The sequence below is a fragment of the Tetrahymena thermophila genome (assembly GCF_000189635.1).
Source record: "Tetrahymena thermophila SB210 genomic scaffold scf_8254722, whole genome shotgun sequence".
Classification (NCBI taxonomy): Eukaryota; Ciliophora; class Oligohymenophorea; order Hymenostomatida; family Tetrahymenidae; genus Tetrahymena; species Tetrahymena thermophila.
The window spans coordinates 1,380-18,688 of NW_002476487.1; the positions used below are offsets into that span (position 1 = coordinate 1,380).

The 17,309-nt window shown below is 20.0% G+C and overlaps 3 protein-coding genes across 3 annotated transcripts; 2 read left to right on the forward strand and 1 right to left on the reverse strand. All coding sequences in view use genetic code 6, as the record gives it.

Moving 5' to 3' along the window:
- Positions 1 to 562: 562 nt before the first annotated feature.
- Positions 563 to 1,075, forward strand: TTHERM_001153637 (transmembrane protein, putative; the record flags this gene model as incomplete). Its single annotated transcript, XM_012796474.1, has 2 exons — positions 563 to 703; positions 900 to 1,075. Coding segments are annotated over 2 exons (316 nt in total), but the record flags the coding sequence as incomplete, so codon positions are not given.
- Positions 1,076 to 2,075: 1,000 nt separating this feature from the next.
- TTHERM_001153638 (cyclic nucleotide-binding domain protein) lies at positions 2,076 to 5,693 on the reverse strand (the record flags this gene model as incomplete). The annotated part of the gene is made up of 12 exons (XM_012796475.1): positions 2,076 to 2,166; positions 2,397 to 2,486; positions 2,659 to 2,748; positions 2,921 to 3,004; positions 3,182 to 3,271; positions 3,548 to 3,637; positions 3,880 to 3,969; positions 4,273 to 4,359; positions 4,644 to 4,733; positions 4,932 to 5,021; positions 5,261 to 5,347; positions 5,623 to 5,693. The coding sequence occupies 12 exons, from the start codon at positions 5,691 to 5,693 to the stop codon at positions 2,076 to 2,078; spliced, it is 1,050 nt and encodes a 349-aa protein (XP_012651929.1).
- Positions 5,694 to 7,618: 1,925 nt separating this feature from the next.
- On the forward strand, positions 7,619 to 15,639 carry TTHERM_001153639 (kinase domain protein; the record flags this gene model as incomplete). Its single annotated transcript, XM_012796476.1, has 20 exons — positions 7,619 to 8,078; positions 8,964 to 9,155; positions 9,211 to 9,266; positions 9,319 to 9,375; positions 9,429 to 9,707; positions 10,279 to 10,341; positions 10,645 to 11,035; positions 11,229 to 11,417; positions 11,477 to 11,535; positions 11,587 to 11,667; positions 11,720 to 12,174; positions 12,728 to 12,817; positions 13,077 to 13,166; positions 13,425 to 13,514; positions 13,772 to 13,861; positions 14,110 to 14,199; positions 14,444 to 14,533; positions 14,793 to 14,882; positions 15,138 to 15,227; positions 15,483 to 15,639. The coding sequence occupies 20 exons, from the start codon at positions 7,619 to 7,621 to the stop codon at positions 15,637 to 15,639; spliced, it is 3,159 nt and encodes a 1,052-aa protein (XP_012651930.1).
- Between the last annotated feature and the right edge of the window lie 1,670 nt (positions 15,640 to 17,309).

The window sequence follows — 17,309 nt, forward strand, 5'->3', positions numbered from 1 at the left end:
GTACTTCTCTATTGTAAAAATAATATTTATTTATTTAGTTTATTTTTTAACTTTCTAACAATAAATTTAAAAATCTTTGATTTCTAAATTCTGTTAGTCTTAAGAAGGGGGGAATATAATTATTTATATATAAAACAATTGATTAAAGTTACATTGTATATTTTAAATGCAGGATTAAAATCTCAAAAATTAAAATAAAATTTTATCCCTCCTGTCATACCTCTTCTTTCTCCTTATTTATTTTTATAATTAAATTTTTATTGCAAATAGAAAAAATAAAATTACTACGAAGGGCTTATCAGCATTTACCTCCTTTTTAGCAAATTGCTCTAATCTTTAGTATTTGGAGCTTATTTTGACGTAAAAATATTTAATTTATTTGTATATTAATTGAAAAATTGGAGAAGCAAATATTAATTTATAATTATTTATTTGTCACTCATTCTTTTTTATTTTTAATTTATTCTCTTTGTTTAAACTTATATTTAAATTTCCAATTCCTTATTTGATTATAATGAACAAGTATAACAAGCATATTTATTGAAATTTTCAACTCTATAAATTTACTTATGAAAAAAAATATAAAATTAAACTTAAAAATATTATCTTTAAGCTATAATTTACTTGGTAAGGTGGGTTGGTTTGATTTTGGCACTGCTTTAGCTAAGTGTAAGAAGCTCTCAAATTTAACACTAAATTTAATGTAAAATTATTTTTTACTTTTTTTAAGAAAGAAGCTACTTAAATAAAAAATAATAAAAAAATTTAAATCTTTTTAGAAACATTTCTTTTTTAAATATTTTTAAATATTTTTATAAATTTAATAATAAGATTTTAAATTTTATATTATTAAACTTTTAACTTTATTAATTTTTTTAATTTTACGAAAATCTTTTTAGGTTTACATAAACGTTAGATGGAGATATTTTTGGATTAGTCTCTGGTTTAAAAAATGGATCTAATATATCTAATATAACTTTTAAGAAACTGTAAAAACAGTTTATTTACTTTTTTATATTATTTATTTATTACCTTATATTTTAAATTTTTAATATTTTATTATAATATTTATTGATTTTGTTAGCTTATTTATTTTTAATTGTTTTAATTTGGAATAAATTATTTTTCTTTCTTTATTTATTTATTTTAAATAAATAAATTATAAAAGCATTTATGAAACTGAAACTAGAAGATAAATGTTAATAAATGAAATTACTAAATTAGATAAGTTAGTGGTCTATTCTATTTGACATTTTATAAATTAAAGATATTACTAAAATTTTCTTTAATTTATATTTTAAAATGGAGGAAAATACAAAATAAAGTTATTATTTTTTTGCATATTTATAGTGATAAATTAATTTGTTTGCACTTATACTTGTTGTTTGTTATATATATTTAAACTGAATTTATACATTAAATTTGATTTATTTTAAATAAAAATATAAATCTTTTTATTTTTAAATGATTGTTTCAGTTTAAAATAATCTATCTACTAACTTATCATAAACAAACATAAACATATTTTTCGATATATAATAATTATATTTTATGAATCCTTACAAAAATATATTGTATTAAATTAACAATAATATACTAAACTATAAAATTAGCATAAAATAAATAAATAAAATAAAAAATCATTGAAACTAAAATAAAAAGCACTATTTAATTTCATCTTAAGGTTTTCAATCACGGTATCTAATTTTTCATAATAATAAATAAAATTTAGGGATTGCAATTTATAGCTCCTCAAATTCCTTAAATTGAATGAAGATAATATCTCAGATTAAAAGCTTTGATCATTTTTGGTGAAAACTGAGGACTTGTTTTAGAGAAGTTCATTCATTCATTTATTAAGTAAATTTAATTTAAAAATTTTCGTTATTAAATAAATAATTTATTAAGTTACCAAAATAAATATGATATTCATTCATAAATAAAAAAATAATAATAAATTTATTTTTTTTTAGGTTAAGTTATCTTATTACAAAATATTATATAACAAAACATATTATTTTCTATTATTCAAGTATATAATATTTATTCATCCATTTTTCACCACTTGTCTATCATCAGTAACATATACTTAAATCAACTAATCTTTTTGATTTTAGATACTTGCTTTTTACTTTCAATTTTTATGATTAATTGATTAAATTTCCACTTTTATATTATTTTAAATTAAAATAAAATATTTTTAAAAATTAAGTTAAATAAAATTTTTTAATTAAAAATTATTTTTAAATTAAGAAGAAGTAAAAAAAATATTTGCAAAATAATAAAGAAAAAGAAAAAAAATAAAAGCTGATAAGAAAATTAAAAGAACTTTATTTTTTTAAATTCATTCTTATTAGTAAAAATATCTCAATCTAAAACAAAAAAACTGCTTTTACTGTAGGAAAAGTGTCAAATTTGAGAGATTAGTGCAATTTACTAAAGCAGAACCTAAGCCTTATCCACCGATAGCACCAATTTTATTGAAACTTTTTAAATATTGAAGAGATTATAAATTATTAATTAGTTATTTAGACTAAAAAAATGAAGAAAAAAATAATCAAATAAAAAGCTAATAAACAAATTAAAAGAATTTTATTGTTTTAAATTCTTTTTTATAAGTAAAAGTATCACAATACAAAACAAACAAACCGTTTTTACTCAAGATTAAGCATCAAATTTTAGAGATTAGTGCAATGTGCTAAGGCAGAACCTAAATCTTATACACTTTGATCACCAATTTAATTATAACTTTTTAAATATCGAAGAAATAATAAATAATAATTAATTAGTTATTTAGACAGAAAAAATGAAGAAAAAATAATCAAATAAATGGCTTATAAACCAATAATAATAACTTTCTTGTTTTAAATTCTTTTAATAAGTAAAAGTATCACAATCCAAAATAAAAAACTGATTTTACGTAAGATTAAGTGTCAGATTTGAGAGATTAGTGCAATTTGCTAAAGCAGAACCTAATCCTGATACACTTTAATCACCAATTTTACTTTTTATATATTTAAGATAAATAAATAATTAATTAGTTATATAGAAGGAAAAAATGAAGAAAAAATAATCAAATAAGAAGCTAATAAACAAATTAAAAGAACTATAATGTTTTAAATTATTTTTTATAAGTAAAAGTATCACAATCCCACAGTTCAAAAAAAAAAACTATTTTTACCCAAAATTAAGTATCAAATTTGAGAGATTAGTGCAATTTGCTAAAGCAAAACCTAAGCCTGATGCACCGATTTGAGTAATTTAGTTCTAACTTATTAAATATTGAAGAAAAAATATAAAATGAATTAGTTAGTTATTTAGAAGGAAAAAATGAAGAAATAATAAGAAATGAATTAGTAAATAATAAAAGCAAATGTTGAAAATAAAAAAATGAGTTAAATTGAGAGAAAAAACAGAAGTACAATAAAAAAGAAAAAGAAAAGTAAATCAATAAAAAAGCTTAAAATATTTTAAAAGAGCTTTGTTGTTTTAAATTCATTTTTATAAGTAAAAGTATCATTATCCAAAACAAATAAACTGAATTTACCTAAGATCAAGTTCCAAATTTGAGAGATTAGTGCAATTAGTTAAAGCTTAACCTAAACCTGATACACCTTAATCACCAATTTAATTGTTACTTTTTAAGTATTGAAGAAAATATATCATTAAAAATTTATTAAAAGGAAAAAATGAATAAAAAATATTAAATAATAAAAATGAATTAATAAATAATAAAAGAAAATGTTGACAAAAATTCAATAAAAAAGAAAAATTAATCAAATAAAATACTAATAAAGAAATTAAAAGAGCTTTTTTGTTTTAATTTCATTTTTATAAAATTTAAAGTATTTTAATCCAAAACAAAAAAACTGTTTTTACTAAAGATCAAGTTTCAAATTTGAGAGATTAGTGAAATTTGCTAAAGCAGAACCTAAACCTGATGCACCTTAGTCACCAATTTAATTGTTACTTTTTAAATATTAAAGAAAAAAATATTATTAAGTAGTTATTTATTAGGAAAAAACGAATAAATAATATGCAATAATGACAAATAAAATAATAATTAATAAAAGCGAATATTGAAAATAAAAAAATTATTTAAATTAAGAATGACAGAAAAAGAAGAAAAACAGAAGTATAATATAAAATGAAAAGAAAAGTAAATCAAATAAAAAGCTAATAAGCTTATAAACAAATTAAAAGAGCTTTATTTTTTTAAATTAAATTTTATAAGTAAAAGTTTCGTATTACAAAACAAATAAACTATTTTACCAAAGAATAAGTGTCAAATTTGAGATATTAGTACTTTTTAAAGCAGAGCCTAAACCTGATGCACCAATTGCATCAATTTTATTGTTACTTTTTAAATATTGAAGAAATAATATATTATTGAATTAGTTACTTAGAAGGAAAAAATGAAGAAATAATATGAAATAATAAGAAATGAATTTAATTAATAAATAAATAATAAAAGAAAATATTGAAAATAAAAAAATTAGTTAAATTAATAAAGATAAAAGAAAAAAACAATGAAAAGTAAATCAAATAAAAGAATAATAAAAAAATTAAAAGAACTTTGTTTTTTTAAGTTATTTTTTTAAAAGTAAAAGTATCTATATCTAAAAGAAATAAACTGTTTTTACCTAAGATCAAGTGTCAAATTTGAGAGATTGATGCAATTTGCTAAAGCAGAGCCTAAGTTGGATGCACCTTAACCATCAATTTAATTCTTACTTTTTAATTATTGAAAAAAATTTAATATATAATTATTAATTATTTAGAAGGAAAAAATATGAAATAATAAGAAATTAATGAATAAATAATAAAACAAATGTAGAAAGAAAAAAAATGAGTTAAATTAGGAAAGATCAAAGAAAAAAACAGAAGTACAATAAAAAAAAAAGAATATTTAATCAAATAAAAAGTTTTACAATAGTAAAAGTGCCAAATTTGAGAGATTAGTGCAATTTGCTAAAGCAGAACCTAAGCCTGATGCACCTTAACCGCCAATTTAATTAAAACTTTTTAAATATTGAAGACAAATATATAATTAATTAGTATTTTAGAAGGAAAAAATGAAATAAAAATATTAAATAAAAAGAAATGAATTAATTTATCAATAATTAAAAATACAAGAAAAAAAAACAAAAGTAGAATAAAAAGAAAGAAAAAAAAATCAAATAAAAAGCTAATAATATTGTTTTAAATTCATTTTAAAAAGTAAAAGTATCACAATCCAAAACAAATAAACTGCTTTTACCAAAGATAAAGTCTCAAATTTGAGATATTAGTTTTTGCTAAAGCAGAACCTAAGCCTGATGCACCTGAATCACTAATTTTATTCTAACTTTTTAAATATTGAAGAAAAAATAACTCATTTAGAAGGAAAAAATGAGGAAAATATATGAAATGATTAGTACATAATTAATGTAAATTTTGAAAATAAAAAAATGAGTTAAATTAAGAAAAATAAAAGAAAAAAAACAGAAAGAAGTACAATAAAAAAGCAAAGAAAAGTAAATCAAACTAAAAGCTAATAAGCAAATTAAAGGATTTTTATTATTTTAAATTCATTTTAATAAGTAAAAGTATCACAATCCAAAGGAAATAAGCTGTTTTTACTTAAGATCAAGTATCAATTTTTAGAGATTAGTGCAATTTGCTAAAGCAGAACCTAAGCATTATAAATCCATTGTACCAATTTAATTGTTACTTTTTAAATATTGAAGAGAAATTATATATTAAATTCGTTTTTTAGAAGGAAAAAATGAAGAAAAAATATGAAATAATTAGAAATTAATTAGTAAATAAATAATAAAAGCAAATATTGAGAACAAAAAAATTGGTTAAATTCAGAAAGATAAAAGAAAAAAGATTGAAGTACAATAAAAAAGAAAAAGAAAGGTAAGTCAAATAAAAAGCTAATAAATAAATTATAATGACCTTTATTAATTTAAATTCAATTTTATAAATAAAAATATCATTTCCTAAAAAAATAAACTGTTTTTATCAAGTCAATTTTTTAGTATCAAATAAAAAAATCGATAATGAATTAAAAAATTTAAAGTGGAAATTAAGTTAAAATAACTAAAAAAGCATTTATATATATTAATATATGAATTTAAATGATAATTTCTATTAGAAAAATAATAAACTAAAAGTTAAAATATAGAAAATATTAATAATATTTGTAAAATAAATATACCACAGACCAATAAAGAGAATCTTATGAGATTAAAGTGAAGAGTTCAAAAACTTTGTATATTAATTAAAATAAATTAAAAGTATATTTATAAAAAATAGAAATAATTACTTCATCTAATTTGTTGTATTCTTTAATCTATTATATCATTTTTTTTTTTTTTAAATATTGAATTGCAATTTATGGAAATTTAATTAATTATAAGAGGGAAAAAAGAAATAATATATTATATGCATTTAATAATTTGATAAAAAAGATTTTTTATAAATTCGATACCTCTAAATTCTATAATTTTAATATAGAGCCCCACGTTAAAGGGTTAAATATTAAAAAGTGAAGTAGATTTAATTTTGACAAATTTAAATGGGGTAGAAAATATAATATATATTAATATAAACATTACTAGGTAGTTTCATTATAAAAATAGAGAAAAAATCCAAAAAATAGGTTTTTTTTGAAAATATTTTATTGTTGCTTTTACGAAAGAAAATAAATGATAAATAAATTGTAAAAGATATTAGTTAGCATATTGATAAATAAAGTTAAGACTTTTTCCTTAAGACTCAATTAATTAATATTGATAGATAGATATTTTGTATGAAAATAGATGTGCTTTTCCATTAATTATTATTCATTGATTCATTCACTTCCTTTTTAAATTTTAGCCTGAAATTATGTTCAACGAATGTAATCAAAAAAAAAAAATAAAGGGCAGAAAGAAACTAATCAAATTACACAAATTTTTAGCTAATAAGTTTCTACTAAATCTATGATATATATATCTATACTATGAACCATAATACATACAGCAGGATAAAGCAAATAGTAATTAGCTCAACGAGGTATAAATAATAATCTTTTAATTTCTTTGAATAAATCAGTATTTTTTATAATTATATGCTCATTTTTTTATTTCTATAAATATTTTAAATGAATTAGCCAATTTAAATAATAAAAATAATTAAATTTTTATTTATTTTACACTTACCAATAAAATAAAATAATTTTATTTTATTATCAAAAATGATTCTTTGTTTTTAAGATAAAAATAATAATTATTTATTTATTTTAAAATAATATAAGTTTTAATATAGTTGTTATTCAACATAATACTTTATTAAATTTTTTTATAAAAAATTAATATTATTTTAATTAATTTGCCTTTCAATATTAAACAATATAATTTTAGAGATGCTGTTATATTTAAAAACTAATTAAAAACTTCATCTTGATAAGATTTTTTTTATCAGCTTAATTTATCAAATTTTTTTGAATTAATCTCTATAAATAGTGACACTAAAAATATCTTTTGCATATATAATTTTCACATCAAAACAAAAACAATTGTTTTTAGTAAAAAAGCAAACTTCATAGCCTACTCTTAAAAAGTTAATAACCTAGCCAAGCCTCACCTCAATGGGATAGAATTAATAAAAATCCATAAAGCTTGAAGCATTTAAAAAATAATTAGTAAAAGAAATATCAGAAAAGATCCCCAAGGAATGTCAGATACAAAAGCATGGTTTGAAAGAAATAATCAAATTAATCCTCAACCAGAAAAAATATTTACAAAATTTCGAGTACTTAAGCAGCGGTGCTTACGCCCTCGTCTTGAAGGCTAAAAATATTAATAAAAATCGTATGGTTGCCCTTAAATTTCTAACATGTACAAGCAAAGAGGGTTTGAAAGGCATCGAATCTTTGAAAAAAGAATATGAATTGCTTCAGAAATTTAGCTAATCTGATTTTTTGGTAAATGTCTATGATTGCTTCTATCTAATGGAACAAGATGTAGAAGAGGATAAAGATGGTAATGAAAAGATCATCGTAACAGAAGAGAAGTCCTTTTTTGTGATGGAAATGGAGCTTTGCGAACGTATTCAAATTATTAGTTTTCCTCCATATTTTTTTACTCCCCCAATCTTTTAAAAAATCTGAAAAAGCCAATAAAATATGATGCTATTTTATTTTTTATATCATTTATAATAATTGAAGTTTCTCCAGTTTAAAAAAGTCAAATTCTTATTTTTTCTAAGTCTTTTTGGATTTCATTAATTTTGAAGTAGAAATAGATTTGTGTTAAGCTAATTTAATTAATTTTGTAACTATAATAGAAATTATTTATTTTATAAAGTTTTTTCATTTTTAATTTTTTAATTTCCCCCCAAAAATAAATAAGTCATCTTTAATTTAATTTTTATTGAATTTTAGAAAGTTTCTTAATTAAATGTTCTAGAAGATTAATTAATCGAAATTTTATAATCTATTAACCTAATATCATTATTATAAATTTAGTTTTATAAAGCATTTTTTAATAATTAACAAAATTTATGAATAAACTTTTATATAATTTAAATTAATCAAAATATTTCATCGATACATTTTTTAAAAAATAATTTTTATTTTTGTCAATAAATTTTATTATTGATTTATTTATTTAATAAAATAATTAAAAATTAAATAATTTTAATTTGTTATTTTTTTAATTTAAATTAATATTCTAAAATAAATTAAATAATATTTTAATGGCTAATTAGATTTAATTAATCAAAATTCTATTTTTAATTAAATTATATTTTAAAATAAATTAAATTAAACAGTAAATAAATCAATAAAATTAGTTTAAATTATCTAATTTAATTGATTATTAATTTTAATTTATAAACATTTTTACATTAAAATGCATAAAGAGAGAAATTTTAAAATTATTTTTCTTTAATTTCATAAATATTAAAAATATTTGTTTGTATTTTGAAAAAAGAAAATCTGAAACAGCTTTTCGATTATTTAAGAAAGACATAACTACCCTCTTAAGAAATAAAGGAAGTAATAGCTATTCAAATGTTAGAAGGATTAAATACCCTTCATATCAAAAATATCATGCACAGAGACATCAAACCTCACAATTTCTTAGTTTGTCCTTCTCAAACTTATGGATTTACCATAAAAATCTGTAAAAAAATTTAATTTTTACAATATTTACAATTAAAAAAATATTGATAATCAAGGTGATTTGGGATTTGCATCTGCAGTAACAAAATCGAAAAGTTATTACCTATCAAAGGTAAATATTCAAATATTATTTAAAATTAATCTTAAATTGTTTTAATCTATAGAACGGAACTGATACTTACTTTGCTCCAGAGGTAGAAAAAGGATAATCTAGAATTTAGGTTTTTAATTAAAACTAATCTTTAAAATTTTAATTAACTTTTAATGTTTAAAGTCTGACCTCTTTTCTCTAGGACTAGTTTTACTTGAGTTAGATAATCTGAATGTGCTTAATGAAAATTGGATTGACTTTGATATAAAAGAAGAGATTTATTAAGGAAGTGGAATAGCTTCGAAATATTAGATTGATAGAAATTCTAATATTTATAAAATAGCCGAGATTTGCTTAAAACCAAATTATTTAGAAAGGACAACTTCAGGAGACCTACTTTCTGAGCTTATTAAGCTTCATGGAAAACCACTAAAATTCACACTATCATCTATGATATTAGAAGTAATAAATGAATTTACTAATTTTTTTATGGCTAATCTAATTAACTAACAGTTTCATTTAAATAAAATTTTTAATTTAATTTTAAATTTTGTTTCTTGATAATAAAAGTTAATTTAATAAAGTATTTGATCTGAATTTTTTATTTCTTCAATTTGAAAATTTGATCATTGTTAGTAACTATCCTACACTAATTCTAAATTCAAAAACTCATATCATGTATCTCTCCCTTTTTTTCCTTGAAAATTTATGAAAATACTTTTTGCTTTTATTCTTGAAATTTCATATACAGTAATTTTACATAATAAAATTTAAAAATGTTTCATGGAATAACACTGATAATGATATTAATTTTGATAAATTTATATTTAAATATAAACAAATTCTATATTTTAAAAGGAATCTTATTGATTTCTATAAAATCAAATATTGATTCTATCTATCCAAATTTCTTATTTTTGTTAAGTTAAAAAATATTTAGTAAGATTATTTAAAGTTTTTTTTGAACTTACATTAAAAAAATTAAATTACTTGTAATAGACGACAAACATTAATTATTATTTTTTATTGATAGGAACAAATTCCGTAGTAAGCATAATAAATATTCAATAGAATTAATGAGCTTCAAAAAAATAAAGTAAAAATATAATAATATTTATAATTTAGTTAATATATTCAAATTTTTTAATTCAATTAAGCTAAAAATATTTAGTAAGATTATTTAAAATTTTTTTTGCAATTACTAAAAAAAATAAATTACTTGTGTTTGCGACAAATATTAATAATTATTTTTTCATTGATAGGAAAAAATTCCATAGTAAGCATAATAAATGTTCAATAGAATTAATGAGCTTCAAAAAAATAAAGTAAAAATATAATAATATTTATATTTTACATTCCAAATTATTAATTTTATGATATAAACAATCTTTTTTCTAAGCAAACTTAATTTGAGAAGGATGCACAAATCTTACTTGATAATACAGATTCAAGGATAAAGAGGAAAGATGCTAGTAAACAATTTACAAAAGTAGAAATACTATCCAAGCTATTAAAAAGTCTATATGAAGATAAAAAATATGTAAATAATTTCCAAATTCTTAATTTTGGAAACTTTGGTATGGTTTTATCTACTAAAAAAGTTGAGTTCAACAACAAAGAAATAGTATTAAAAATACAAAAGATTGTTGATGAACAATAAATTTAAAATGAAATTAGAATAATGTAATAATTAAAAGCACCTTTAGTTGTCTAGCTATATGACAATTATATCATAGAAAAAGCTACAGCACCTGAAAAATATGTAGTTTTTGAATTAGAAAAGTGTTCATGTAAATTTTTAAAAAACAATTTATAAATTGGCAAATATTTTAATTTTTTATTCAATTAAATGTAAATTTTAAATATGCCACTTAAAGTATTTTAGTGATATATAAGGCTAAGATAGCTATTAATAAGCTATGTGTTTATTATTGAGGTTATAATATGCATAATAAGTTTATCATATCATTTATTCTAAAAAAGGTTCACTTTAGGAGTATCTAGAAATATAAGGAAAAGAAGGAGAGTTTAGTGATGAAGAAAAATTGAATATTGCAATCCAAGTAATTGACTCTGTCAATTATATTCACTGCTTCAATATTATTCATAGAGATATTAAACCTGAAAATTTTTTGGTTTGTTTGGATGGCAATGAACTTGAAGTCAAACTATGTAATTAACCCTCATGTTTTTTATTTATTTTAAAAACAATTCAATTATTTTAATATAAGGCGATTTTGGATTATCAACTTAACTTGAAAAGAATTGTGAGTAGATTGAAATTTTAGATGTAAATAATTTAGTTAGTATATAATTATCAAGAAATTTAAATATATCTTAGATGGTAGGAAATTGGGCGTACATGGCACCTGAAATTTTAACTAAAAATAAAGATGATTAATATAAGATATATTCTAAAAAAGTAATTATTGTTATAACAATATCTTATAATAAAAATATATTTTTGTTTTAAGTCGGATTCTTATTCAGTTGGTTTACTATTATGTTTGCTTGACAATTACTTAAATTTGAAAGAAAATACAGGATCTACTTTCATGAATATGACTTTAAATTAATATGAAGAGCCTTTCAAGAAATAAAAAATTAATATTAAGCAAGACACTGAAATATTTAAATTTATTAAACTATTAGTTGTCTGGGAAAGAGTCAAAAGAGCTTCTCTTTCTATTATTGTTGAATAAAATTCAAAAAAATTCAAATCAAACTAAAATGATATGAAATAAATTATATCATAACATTATTTAGGTCCTATATAAAATGTTGAGGCCTTAAACATAGGATCAGTAGGACCATTAATTTCTTAAAATGAAATTCCAATTTAAAATATCAGTTAAATAAAGATAAATCATATGAAGGATTTGTATAAAATTACAAAATTTCAATTTGAAGTTGTCGAAATAGATTTAAAGTAATTATATTAAAATTAATTTAAATTGAAATTAAATATCCACAAATTATTATCTAAAAATTAAAATACAATTATGAAGGATGCATCCTTTCAAAAAACACTTAAAATATTTTTTACTAAAGATGAAATTATTATATATTAATACAATATACAATAAACAAATAAACTTTATTACGTACTTAATAATAAAATAAATAAGAAGGTAAGTAAAATTTACAAAAATATCACAAATGCAAAAAATTACAAATAAATAAAAATTGGGAAAAAATTTTAATAAATTTATTAAATGTTGCCCACTTATTAAAAATAAATAAATGTTGGTAAGAAAAACTTTTTTTTAGAAATGACATATCAAAATTACTTAATTGATGTGTATAATTCATTTACTAACTTGCTTATTTATTTATTTACTTATTTTCTAACCAAATAAAATATAATTAATCCCTTTATTTACTCATCACAAAACAATTAAAATACTAACAAAAGCGATATATTTTTACCATCATTTCTCTTTCATATTTTTTTAATTCCTTATTTATTCTTATATTTTAAGATTTAATAATTTTGGTTCAGTGAGTGCAAAAGATTTAGGCAAAGGAATAGCATAGTGCAAGAATATCACAACTTTGACGCTAAATATAAGGTAAAAATTTAATTTAGTGATTGATAAACTAATAATTGATTATTATAAGCTTTTGACTTAGTTATAAGTTAATTAAGCTAGATTGTCATTTAATAACTTGCTTTCATATTTATTTATCTACTTAATAACCAAACAAAATATAACGAATTTCTTTACTTACTTATGACAAAAAAACTAAAATAATAACGAAAGCCATAGTTTTTTACCATCCTTTCTCCTCCATATTTATTTAATTCGTTATTTATATTTATATTTCAAGTTAAAATAATATTGGTGCAGAGGGTGCAAAAGATTTAGGCATAGGAATAGCCTAGTGCAAGAATATCACAACTTTGACGATAGATTTAAAGTAAAAATTTAATTTATTGATTGATTGATAAACTAATACTTGGTTATTTTAAGCTTTTGATTTAGTTATAGTAAATTAAGTCAGCTTTTCATTTACTAACTTGCCTTCTTATTGATTTACTTACTAGTCAAATAAAATATAACTAATTTCTTTACTTATTCATCACATCACAACTAAAATACTAAAGAAAGCCATAGTTTTTTACCATCCTTTCTCCTCCATATTTATTTAATTCTTTATTTATTCTTATATTTCAAGTGGGAATAAAATTTATGCAGAGGGTGCATAATATTTAGGAACAGGAATAGCCCAGTGCAAGAATATCACAACTTTGATGCTTTACTTAAGGTAAAAAGTTAATTTGTTGATTGATTGATAACTTATAATTGGTTATTTTAAGCTTTTGACTTAGTTATAAGCTAATTAAGTCATCTTTTCATTTACTAACTTGCCTTCTTATTAATTTACTAACTAGTCAAATAAAATATAACGAATTTCTTTACTTATTCATCACAGCACAACTAAAATACTAAATAAAGCCATAGTTTTTTACCATCCTTTCTCCTCCGTATTTATTTAATTCTTATTTATATTTATATTTCAAGAACAAATTATATTGGTGATGAAGGTGCAAAAATTTTAGGCACAGGAATAGCCTAGTGCAAGAATATCACAACTTTATTACTTTACTTAAGGTAAAAATTTAATTTATTGACAGATTAACTAATAATTGGTTATTTTAAGCTTGTGACTTAGTTATTAGATAATTAAACCAGCTTTTCATTTACTAACTTGCCTTCTTAATGATTTACTTATTAGTCAAAAAAAATATAACATATTTATTTACTTATTCATCACAGAATAACTAAAATACTAATTAAAGCCTTAGTTTTTTACCATCCTTTCTCCTCCATTTTATTTAATTCGTTATTTATATTTCAAGTGAAAATAAAATTGGTGTTGAAGGTGCAAAATATTTAGGCACAGAAATAACCCAGTGCAAGAATATCACAACTTTGATGCTAGATTTAAAGTAAAAATTTAATTTATTGATTGAAAAACTAATAATTGGTTATTTTAAGCTTTTGACTTAGTTATTAGCTAATTAAGCCAGTTTTTCATTTACTAACTTGCCTTCTTATTGATTTACTTACTATTCAAATAAAAATTAACAAATTTCTTTACTTATTCATCACTTCAAAATTAAAATACTAATGAAAGCCATAGTTTTTTACCATCTTTTCTCCTCCATATTTATTTAATTCTTTTTTTTTAAGTGGGAATACAATTTGTGCAGAGGGTGCAAAAGATTTAGGCAAAGCAATAGCCTAGTGCATCAATATCACAACTTTGACGCTTTACTTATAGTAAAAATTTAATTGATTGATTGATTGATTGACTAATAATTGGTTATTTTAAACTTTTGACTTAGTTATTTGCTAATTAAGCCAGCTTTTCATTTACTAACTTGCCTTCTAATTGATTTACTTACTAGTTAAATAAAAAAAAGAGAATTTCTTTACTTATTCATCACAGCACAACTAAAATATTAACAAAAGCCATAATTTTTTACCATCCTTTCTCTTCCATATTTATTTAATTCTTTATTTATTTTTATATTTCAAGTGAAAATAAAATTGGTGCAAAGGGTGCAAAATATTTAGGCAAAGGAATAGCCCAGTGCAAGAATATCACAACTTTGACGCTTTACTTAAGGTAAAAATTTAATTTATGGATTGATAAACTAATAATTGGTTATTTTAAGTTTTTGACTTAGTTATTAGCTAATTAAGCCAACTTTTCATTTACTAACTTGCCTTCTTATTGATTTACTTACTAGTCAAAGAAAATATAACGAATTTCTTTACTTATTCATCACATCACAACTAAAATACTAACGAAAGTCATAGTTTTTTACCATCCTTTCTCCTCCATATATATTTAATTCGTTATTTATATTTATATATCAAGTTGGAATAAAATTGGTGCTGAGGGTGCAAAAGATTTAGGCAAAGGAATAGCCTAGTGCAAGAATATCACAACTTTGACGCTAGATTTAAAGTAAAAATTTAATTTATTGATTGAAAAACTAATAATTTGTTATTTTAAGCTTTTGACTTAGTTATTAGCTAATTAAGCCAGCTTTTCATTTACTAACTTGCCTTCTTATTGATTTACTTACTAGTCAAATAAAATATAACGAATTTCTTTACTTATTCATCACTTCAAAACTAAAATACTAATGAAAGACATAGTTTTTTACAATAATTTATCCTCCATATTTATTTAATTCTTTATTTATATTTATATTTCAAGTGAAAATAAAATTGGTGCAGAGGGTGCAAAAGATTTAGGCACAGGAATAGCCTAGTGCAAGAATATCACAACTTTGATGCTTGATTTAAAGTAAAAATTTAATTTATTGATTGATAAACTTATAATTGGTTATTTTAAGCTTTTGACTTAGTTATGAGCTACTTAATAACTAAATAAAATATAACGAATTTCTTTACTTTTTACCATACTCTAAATGTGTATTGTGCATATACAGTGGTTATTACAATTGGCACCATTAAATTTTAAATTCCTTATCATCCCACTGTGTATATAAAATTACCTAAATATCTAAAATTTCAGCGTATTTATAGCCTTGAAAAAGGAAGTACCTTAGGGTACTATGAATATATAAATGAAATTATGTTTTAGTGATACAGCATATTTATTTATGTTAAAATTATTGAATATTGTAACTTCTATTATCATTTTAAAAAATTAATTAAAAAAAATAATAGAAACCATTTTACATTTTAAATTTAAATGAAAAAATTATAATTTTATATATTTTTCATGAAACACACACTGTGTGCGCTCACTCCAAAAATGCTTACTTAAATATGCAAAAATTGTTGATGACATTCTGTTCACTTAAAGCATAATTATCCTTTTTATCATTATTAAAAATTCTTTGTTATAATCTTAGAGCTATTAAATAATTATTTCTTTATTTAAAAATTAATTTTTGATTGATTTAAAATTTTATTGGTTGAAATTATAACTATTAATTTTAAAGTTTACAAGATAAAAATGCGGAAATTTAATTGGGGAATTCATTAAAAAAATAATTATAAGCTAAGGTAAAATATAATTAGTTAAATTCATAAAAAATTGATTTATTTAAACTAATAACATAGATATATATCTATTGACAATCAGTAATCAGTGAAAAGTTAAATATAACAAACCTGAGCTTTAATAATTTATTTATTAAAAATTTAAACTCTACATTAATATGTTTCATAAAAATATTTATTTTTTAATTTTATTTTTTATAAATGTATTGATTAATTAGATCATGATTATTACTTATAGTTTGATTGATACCCTAATAATTTTGTTAAATCCTAATCTGAAACATTTGAAAAAATTTATAAATAAAAATATGAGGATGTGATTAATAAATTAGAAATATTAATATAAATCCCTTAAAACATCACTTTAAATATACCAAATAATAGTTAATATTATTTTAAACATTTAAGGCAATTTAATTATTTATGGGTTATAATTACTTATCTCTCACAAATTAATTTAATAACTTTTATTTCCAGAAAACTATTACAAAATTTATATGATAATAATATTTAATTTTATCTAATCTTTATATAAATCACTATAAAATGCGTGGTTGATATAATTTTAATGATCATTATTAATTTCAGAATAATTATCTAAGTGTTAATTATAAACTTATTCTTAAAATTCTTTCATTTAACATTGATTAATATAAGATAACAGGGTAAAAGAATTACTGATTTTGGATTAAAAATTACCCATTTTTTATTTCTGAATTTTTATTTTGTTGTGTTTTTTAAATAATAAAGAATTATTATAATAGTTAACAAATGATAAAAGTGAAATAAAATGAATAGAATTATATGAAAAATATGGCATATCATAAATGACTATATTAAGAATTATTTAAAAAATTTTATTGAAAAAATAACGCCTAAACATCATATATAGCTGTTATAGCATTTGAAATATCACAAAGTATGATATCATGCATGATTTCTGATATTTAAAATAATTTTTATAATTATAATGAATATTCTTTTCTTCTAAATCTTAATTAATTATATTCTA